The sequence below is a fragment of the Corylus avellana genome, chromosome 3, assembly GCF_965113065.1.
Source record: "Corylus avellana chromosome 3, dhCorAvel1.hap1.2, whole genome shotgun sequence".
Classification (NCBI taxonomy): Eukaryota; Viridiplantae; Streptophyta; class Magnoliopsida; order Fagales; family Betulaceae; genus Corylus; species Corylus avellana.
Window position 1 is genome coordinate 11,308,288 of NC_142492.1, and position 10,119 is coordinate 11,318,406.

Below are 10,119 nucleotides of genomic sequence, written 5' to 3' on the forward strand. Positions count from 1 at the left end.
GTTTCAACCACAACAATTAAGCATTAAATAAGATGCAATAAATATTAAATAATGCCACAAATTTACAAAAAAAAAAACATTTATTATGGGATATCGAAAAAAATCAATTAGAGAGATAAAAAACGACAGCGCAACGTAGTCAATTCCGTCCTGGTAAAGATCAGACGCGTCAATGGCGTCATGGACTCCCTCCTCCTCCAAGCCCGTCTTGATTCGTGGAAAGTTGAACCCTTCCTGGCCCACACGCCTCACTTAACAACTGTCAGATGTTTTTGTTTTTGGTTTTTTTTTTTTTTATCATGGTTTGAGAGAGAGTTTTATTAGCATTTTATGAGTGATTTGAGTAATCTGCTATTAAATTTGTAGGATTATATAAATTTAATGATGGATTTGTAAAAAAATATGAATAAGAGATGGATTAAATATCTAACACTTTTCTTATTAAATTTGTAAGACTATATAAATATAATGATGAATTTGCAAAAAATATGGATAAGAGATGGATTAGATGTCTAACACTTTTCTTATTATAATACGTTTTAAATTGTATGTATATATATTTTTTTGAAATGTGTTTTGATATGATATAAAGTTGAAAGTAGTTTGAATATTTTATATTTTGAGTTGTTTATTAATATTATTTAAAAAAAAAATGAAATGGTTTTACCAAAAAGAAGCCTATTCTTCAATTTTGAGTATATATATAGAATCATAGTACAATAGTACATCAACATTGAATAGAACTGAGAAGCAAACAAAAATCAAAGATCACACCGACCGTCCAGAAAAAATCTCACTCACACGTTTAAAAAAGATCCAAGTGACCACATCCAAAAATCTCCCTCAAGATACCTCACCGGAAACAAAGAAAATTCCACACATATAAAAGAGAAGTGTGTTTCCCAGTGTCATCTCTATTCGCTGGGAGGCTCTGCAACCTGGCACCTCTGCATGCTTTCTCTGACCTTTACCCCTCTCTGCTTTTCGTCTTCTTCTTCGTCACTCCCATCCCCATTTTCCCTTTCTGGGTCTTCCTGATTCTGATCGTTTAAATGAGATCTGGGTCTTCGCAATCTACTTTTCACTTCTCCAAACGCCCACATTGATTTTTGGTTTTTGTTTGGAGTTGTGAAGCACTGAGACTATGAAAGCCGGCCAGAAGGAGTTGGAGAAAGGGATTTGGGATCAGATGAGAAGCCCCTCCGTGGGGACACCCAAGGCCGGGTCGGGTCCGCAGAACCGAGCTTTACCGAAGATCCTCGTCTGGCTCATCCTCTCCGTTTCTGTCACCTACATGGTCTACACGCTCAAGCTCGTCTCAACCTCACGCGCTTGCGATGACGAGCCTTTTTCCAATCCCCGTCACCGACTCTCTTCTTCTTCTTCGTCTTCGGTGCCGAACACCACCGAGTCATCGTCGCCGTTGATTGAGGGTCACCGGAGAACGGAGCTCCGGAACGTGGTGTTCGGAATCGCAGCCTCCGCGAAGTTTTGGGAGAAGAGGAAGAACTATATCAAGCTCTGGTTCAAGCCCAAGGAAATGCGTGGCGTAGTGTGGCTGGACCGTCCGGTGAAGAGCTCCCTTGACAACGGCCTACCGCCGGTGAGGATCTCCGGTAACACGTCGCGGTTTTCGTACACGAACCGGCAGGGCCACCGGTCCGCGATTCGGATCTCGCGGATCGTGTCCGAGACGCTGCGTCTCGGGCTCGAGGACGTCCACTGGTTCGTGATGGGCGACGACGACACCGTTTTCGTCACCGAGAACTTGGTCCGGATTCTCCGAAAGTACGACCACAACCAGTTCTACTATATCGGAAGCTTATCGGAGAGCCACTTGCAGAACATATACTTCTCGTACGGCATGGCCTACGGCGGTGGAGGCTTCGCTCTCAGCTACCCATTAGCGAAAGCACTCGCCGGAATGCAGGACCGCTGCATACAGAGGTACCCAGGTCTGTACGGCTCCGATGATCGCATGCAGGCTTGCATGGCCGAACTCGGTGTCCCACTCACCAAAGAACTCGGCTTTCACCAGGTCCGTCGGTGCCATTTGTTTTTTTAACTATTGTTATTGCTTTTGCTTTTCTGGGTTTCGTTTCGGATCCTATCGCCGGTATTTCGTTTCTGGGTATTCGAGATTTCCGATATATCGGACTTTCTAGACCGTAAGTTTATTGGTGTATAGGAGCTTTGGGGGTCTGACATAAATGGGGTTGTTAGCTCTATCTTGTCCATTTCCTGGCTCGTCGGTGACGCGTTGGGACCCACGTGTTTAAAGGCGTTGGGACCCATATGTTCCAATTTGAAACCCACGAGCATTTTGTGGTTCGTTGAGATCATTTTCCTTTTATAGAATACTGTACATGGAGGGAGACTTTCTGAGCATACATACACATACAAAGCAGAAGAAGAAGAAGAAGAAGAAGGTCCAAGAGAGAGCTCGAAGAAGAAGGTCCAAGAGAGAGCATTGGGCTCAATTTTAATTTGAATTCTTCTAAACGAAAGATACTTTATTTGCAAATGCCCATTTGTTTGGAAATTGGAATCCTAGGCTGCCTGCTTTAAATGAATATGTTTAAGTTTGTTGGCAAGTACAAGGTTAAATACGCAAGGGAACTTAACAATGAGATTGAATAAGGAAGTTTGAAACACTTTTTCAAATCTGGAAATTTTTTGGCTTTGTAATTGAAGAAAATTTAATGGGTGCTCTCTATTGTAATTATGGAGACACGGGTCGAATTCAGGATTTCTGTTCTAATAGACAACATTGCCTTTTTAGGGTTAGCTTTCTGGCCTTGGAAGCAGGTGAGGGATGAGGATGGTGTTGCCCTAATTTCATTTCTACATTGTGTGTCTGATTTTATTGATTGATTGAGTGCTCCCAATTACCAAAGCAATTTGTAGTGCATTGTTGTGAAAGATCAACAGCACTGGTTCTAACACTTTCTGTTTGTGGTCAATGACAACAGTATGATGTTTACGGGAACTTGTTTGGGCTTCTTGCGGCGCATCCAGTGACGCCCTTGGTGTCGTTGCATCACCTCGATGTGGTTGAGCCCATCTTCCCCAATGTGACTCGGGTTCAAGCCCTCCAGCGGCTTACCGTGCCTATGAAGTTGGACTCTGCAGGGCTCATGCAGCAATCTATTTGCTACGACAAATCCAGGAGTTGGACTATTTCGGTTTCATGGGGCTTTGCTGTTCAAATATACCGGGGAGTCTTTTCACCCCGTGAGATAGAAATGCCTTCAAGGACATTCTTGAATTGGTACAGAAAGGCAGATTATACTGCCTACGCATTCAACACCCGTCCAGTTAGCCGAAACCCCTGCCAAAAGCCTTTTGTATTTTACTTGTCAAAGGCAAGATTAGATTCTTCAATAAACCAGACAGTGAGTGAATATCTTTGGCATCGCGTCTCTCACCCCTCGTGCAGGTGGAAGATGGCTGATCCTGCTAGTGTTGACAGAGTGGAGGTCTATAAGAAGCCCGACCCATATCTATGGGATAGAGTAAGTGGTTTCTTCAATCTCTCTTCCTTTGTTTTCAGACTGCCATTACTGAGGGTAAATTACCCATATACACACTACCTCCAAGTTTCACTTAGTTTTCAATTTGTTCATTTGAGTTCTGATTTTTGCATTAAAATGTTTGAAGTTTGTTTCAATTTCACCCCAATTTCTGAGGCCTATCAGTTGATTTGGGTGCAACAAGTCCTTGTCACATAGGATGATCATGTTATTTCATAACTAAACAGACCCTGTTGGAAAAATTCAGGAATTAAGAGGGAAAATATGAAGGAAAAATGTTTAATGTGGTTTCCTTTTGCTTGGTTTCTGGCAGTCTCCACGAAGAAACTGTTGCAGAGTCATGAAATCACAGAAGAAAGGCACCATGGTGATAGGTGTGGGTGTATGCAGGGAAGGTGAAATCAATGAAGTATAGCCATAATTGTTCAATCTTCAGGCTGGGAGCTTCTTCTCATCTTGGTTTTCTTCTTCATCCTCTTCTCTAATTCTTAGTCTATTTCTTTAATTGTTCTCCACGCTCCTCCAAAATTTTTATTGTACAAAAATTGTAGTTCATACATTTTGTAGAAGGCTGAGCAATTGAGAATTTTGTACTTGTTGGCTTCTAAATGGGAGTCTTGAGGTGTGACCTGGGCGGGACATAAAAGAAATAGACTCTTGTCAAACCATGTTGACGATTTATTTATTTTTTTCCAGTTTTTAGCAAATAACCTTCTTAAAGATCCAAGTACAATAAGGCACAAATCCTTATTATAACATCATACTAGCAAAAATAATGTTGGTAGAGAACATAATCAACTGAAAATAGGCCAATGGATTAGTCGAATAGAAGGGCAGCCGGCCGGCGAGAGATTTGATGGTCATTTGATGCTGAAAGCGGTAGCACCGCTGTTAGAGGGGGGGCTCGCCATTGGACTGTTGGAGACAAAAATGGCTACTGCGGGGGTGAGCAAAATGAACTAGTTTATTGCAATGGATCTGAGCAAAAGGAAAAGAAAGGAATATATATATATATATATATATATATATATATATATATATATATATATATATATATTCACTTTATTTCCCACCATTCATAAAGAAGGCAGTTTTTTATCAAAAAGATCCCATAGTGTAAGGGAGGAGGACAATGAGACATGAAAGAGGGCTAGATCTAGGGGAGGGAAGGAGAAGCAAGATGGAGAGGAGGTGGAGAGTAGCGGCAAAAGGGGGTGAAAGGAGGGAATAGGATTGTGAGAGGGGGGAGGGAGTGGGGTGGGTATTGGTTGGTGTTGGTAAGAGTATTTTTGGCTATTGAACTATGGCCGACTTCATACCGACAAGGAATATTTTTTATTTTTTTGATTAATCAGTTAGTCAGTTAATGCGGTTGGTTAATTGTTGGTTACAAGTTTTTATATTTTCATTTATCAACTCTTTTGCAACTATAATATAATTAGTAAAGTCTATGTTTTATAAATGAAAAGAAAAAGTAAATTAATAGAACGTAGACCAAAAGGACAATTAAAAATCAGTAAGACCAAAAAAAAAAAAAAAAAGGAAGCTTATCAGATAAAATTCAAATTTCGTTTGAAAAATTGGTTAATTGACGAAAAAATTATACTGCGTCCAAAGTTAGTTGCCGGTCCGTGACAAATCAATGGCAGTTGATAGGCAATAGACAATTAATTTGCCAACCTCTAAGAGTGTGGTGGGACAAGAAGTAGGAATTGAGAGAGAAGAGGTGGGGAGGATAAAAGGGGTGAAATGGAACAAAATACAAGATAAATGGTACAAGGTGCCGCTCCTCCTAGCCGGCCGATGATTTCAAATTTAAACTATGTATTTTTATTTGTCTTTTGTAAATAAAAATATTGACAACCAACTCAAACACAAAACATTTATGAGTATTTACTTATACAAGAGTAATTTTATGCCAACTTTTATCTATATATATATATATATATATATATATATATAAAAGTGGACAGGTAAAGGAAAAAACTTGCCCCTCTTAAAAAAAATATAAAAAAGATTTTAACTTTTTGTATTTTTTTTTTAAAAAGAAAAATTACCCTTTCAAAACACATTAACTAATAGAGTCATTGCCTAAATAGTTATACTTCTTAAATAGTATCAAACAACATTTTTAAAGCCAATAAAAAAAATTTTTAAAAAAAAAGGAAAAAGAAAAGGAATTAGTTGTACTTCTTTCTATTGTTTTTTCACCTCTTATTTCTCACCAAGTTAGCTGGCCCTGGCCAATTTTAACAGTGTCAAATATCATCCTCAGCAAGGTCAAAACCATGCTACTTTTTGGCAAAACTTTATGAGAAATGTTATAAATCATATTTTAATTATACTTTCACCCCATTTTATTGATGTGGTATTCTTAAATTTTTATTTTTTATTTATTTTTTTAAATAAGGGTTAATTGGCAATGTTACATCAGAAATAGAAATAAAAATGTGGTGTATAGCATTACTCAAATTTTAATATTTAGTCGAAGAGAAATGCTACATATTACACCCCATCTCACTATGCTAATGTGACAATACTCATCAGCTCTTAATTAATTAATTTATTTTTGTAAAACAAAACTGATCCAACGACTGATAAATGCTGCAATATCAATCCAATCAAATAAAAGTGAGATAAGAGTCTAATATTTAACATTACTTGAATTGAATAAGTGTGCCAAAGTGGGTCCAAAGGCATCCCTAATTTCTTGCTCTAAATAAAAATCTGCTCTATAGAGTCCAAGGGGTCTGGCTGGCCCTGCTTCAGAGGCAACCTGATGAGGGCTTAGATTTTCTAATAATGGTCCCTTGACTTATTGATGATGAACTAGGTCTTCACTAAAAGAAAACAACATAAAATAGCTTTAAATCCTTGGATGATTTTGACACCCAAGCAAGATGACAATGATGTCTCACTTAACATGAGACCTAAACTTCACCTATTCATTGCACACTCACATATATAAAATCAGCTATTTTTTTGGGACAGTCAGTTATTTATCATGGTATTAGAATAAATGCTCAGTAGATGGTATTAAAAAATGTATATATTTATTGAGATCATGCAAGATTGAACATGTTAAAAGAGACGCAAATTTAGCAGCTCACGGTTTGAATAGAGAAACCATTAAGTGTGTCATAGATAGTGTTTGGCTTGAGAAAATTCTAAATTGTATATATGGTTTTGTAATCAGTGAGCAAACTGCCATTGGTTGATCTTTTTATTCATTAATGAAGAATATATTTACTAAAGAAAATACTCTGGGTTCGATTTTTTTGAATTTTTTTTTTGTCATTCAATTTTTATGGTCCTCGCTTATTAAAAAAGAGTATTAAAATATTAATTAAATAATTAAATTTATATATATATATATATATATATATATATATATATATATATATAACTTTTAAGACAATCAATGATTTAACATTATTTGTTTATTTGAAAAGGTTGCCTTCTTCTGGACAGGTGCATCTAGGGTTTGTTGGATTGTGTTGGGATTATTGTACTTCAATTTGAAAACCCGTGATTATTAGATTAGCATTAACAAGAACCTCGTCTCATTTCATGTTCATTTTTTTTTTTAATAATATATATATATTACTGTGGGTGCGTGAATGTTTTTGAGAAACCCAGATAAAATAATGTAATCTAAGACACTAAAATAAAATATTCAATGGCCAATATATGGAAGACCATTAATTAGTTCTAAATTCATGTCAGCTTCAACGTCCAGTGATGTCCTGTCCCCTTCTCTTTAATTTTGGTTTTGGGATTGTGATATAATGTTAGTGGGGCTCAATTTAAGGTAATCGGGTCAAATTAGTACGAGAGCGGGCGCCACGTTATGTGTTTGAATCTCGAGAAAACAACTTATTAAAAAGTTTACTTGTGAAAAGGGTCATTGTAGCCCAAGTGAAACCTTGCTATAAAGCGGGGCATTGTAGATGTCAATACGAAAGTGTGTGGCAGATCGTTATGATCGTGATATGATCCAATTTAGGGTAAAAACGCCAAATCGGGCCAAGCTTAATATGTAATAGATTCAAAGACTTGACTTTTCACATTATGAAGCTTTTGGAGTTAGGTACCTATTAGATTGCATGCCTTAAACTAATCTTCATTATCCTTATGTTATAAAAATATGTATAGCAATGGATGGAATTGAGGCCTTGGTTAATCTTCATTAGAAGGTGGTGGTGCTAAAAAAAAAAAGTTTTGAGAAGTTAACCTAACAATTATACCAATTTGTAATAAATTACAAGTGATATAAAAATATTATGAGAGCTCTCTATCGTACGCACAAATAACAAATAGAATCCCGCACCAAATTTTTGCTTTTTTTTTTTAATAGAAATCATCAAATGCTACATCAACGTTAATTAAATTATAACACGTTACTAATTATTTGACGTTCTTTGCTAAAAAATTAGATAAAAAATTAATAAATTAACCTATTTGTTATTTTTGCGCATCAAATAAAACTCTCATGACATTTTCATATCACAAAAATTACTTGCAAAAAGTAGGGATTTTTCTGAAGATGTGGAGAAACATTTGAAAGAAGAAATGCATGAACAGAATCCGACCAAAGTCACATCTATCACTCAGAGACATAAAGTAGAGGCCCAGATTTCATTTCAAGGTAAACGTCAACGGTCATAATTTAATACACAGTAGTCCATGATATAACACCCCACCGGCCCACCCCACCCCACCAAGGGGAATTCACTTCATTTTTGTGGCATTTTTTGACCTTTTAAAACAGCATACGAGGAAATCTGTATGAATCTTGTGCATCTATGTACCTTCTACCTTCTGCAAATTCATGGATAAGATCGACCAAAAGAACAGTAAATGACAATAATAATAATAAGAAAAAGGGCAACGAAAAGTGTCGGTGTATAGAGTATAGACAATGTTGAGGTCACAGAAAGGACACTCATAGCAGTGATATGGGTATCCAATCCATCCATTTATTACTCTTAAATAGGGTTAAAATAAATTTATATTGCGAAGTCTGCCGCGAGCTTATTAAAATTGGCTTATATAATTTTATATTTATATTTTGATACAATTTAAACTCGACATGCGATATTTAAAGATATTAATCATAAATTTTACATAATCAATGCTTTAAAATAATCGCATGTTGAGTTTAAAAAGCTTTTCACTCTATGCTTTAAAATAATCAAAACTCAATATGCGAACACGAATTATATCTCTTTGCCTAAAGTATAGGAAAACTACATTTCTGTCTCATGAACTACAACACATTTTCACTTTGACCTTATGAATTACTAACTGTGAGACCCGACCCCATGAACTACCATTTTGTGCCCAAAACCATCTTTCTGTCAATTAAAGGCCCCTTTCGTCAGTTAAATACGTTAATTCAGACGGTCAACGTGACAATGCGTTGTAGTTCATGGAGGCAAAGTAATAATGCATTGTAATTCATGAGAGTAAAGTGATAATGCATTGTAGTTCATAGGAATAAAGTAACAATAAATTATATTTATAAGGACAAAATGACAGATAAATCATCTGAATTAACGACTTTTAACTCACGAAATGAGCCTTTAATTGATAAAAAAAAAAAAAATTTGAACACAATCTCACGGTTAGTAGTTCATAGACCACCCCCCCCCCCCCCCCCCCCAAAAGTATTGTACTAGTCCAACCAAAAGTATTGTACTAGTCCAATGATTTAGTGGCATGCTTGTGTCCATTGAAAAAAGTGGCGTTGGTTTTTGAACATTAGGTGGGACACACAACAGTAGTTCATGAAATCAGATCTCACACTTGGTAGTTCATAGAGGCCCCGCCCATGTATTGTACTAGTCCAATGATTTAGTGGCATGACTGTGTCCATTGAAAAAAGTGGCGTTGGTTTTTGAACATTTTCTTCAAAGTGGGTGAGACAAGTGGGCTCCATTTAGCAGCAGATTGTTTCAATTAGGACCCACCCGGAGGCCGGAAATGAAGGTTCCTCTCGTTTCTCGAGGTGTAATGCCGTGGGCTCCACGCTCCTGGTCCGTGGTCCATATTTTGCCCATTGCTTCACCAGAGGACCGCTAATGCTTCATTATTACACCGCCATACTCCACCTCAAGTAGCAGTACAAATAATTATGTGCGACGACCCCCCTTTCCAAGAGGAGAATTAGGTCATCTTAATGTGCCTGGAATGATTCATACTTCAAGATCAGCTGCCTCCCAAGTGCATTAAATTATCATGGGTTGAGAGGGGTGTTTTCGGAGACGCGAACACAAAATAATGCATGGCTATCATTAGCTCGTGTTATGAAGTGTCGGGTCAAATCATGCAACGAGCAAAATCCTTGCATTTGCATTTAGTTGCAACACATGCTACAACGGCCGAGACAAAGGATCGATATGGTTCCAGTTTTAATAAAAAGCTTTTTATGCTTTAAATTTGTATGCCTCAGAAAAAATAATAAAGAAAAAAGAAGGATGTGTTAAACTGTGTCCATTTCAGTTTTGTATAGGTTAACCTTCTATTTGGTGGTACATATTTCATCTATTACAAATTAAATATTTCTGAGATTGACAAACAAATC

The 10,119-nt window shown here is 37.0% G+C and overlaps 1 protein-coding gene across 1 annotated transcript; it reads left to right on the forward strand.

Annotated features, from left to right (window-relative positions):
* The first annotated feature begins 771 nt into the window (after window positions 1-771).
* LOC132175498 (uncharacterized) lies at window positions 772-4,214 on the forward strand. The gene is made up of 3 exons (XM_059587471.2): window positions 772-2,038; window positions 2,973-3,515; window positions 3,847-4,214. Exons 1-3 carry the CDS (start codon window positions 1,145-1,147, stop codon window positions 3,946-3,948), a joined length of 1,539 nt encoding a protein of 512 aa, XP_059443454.1. The 5' UTR covers window positions 772-1,144; the 3' UTR covers window positions 3,949-4,214.
* Window positions 4,215-10,119: the final 5,905 nt, after the last annotated feature.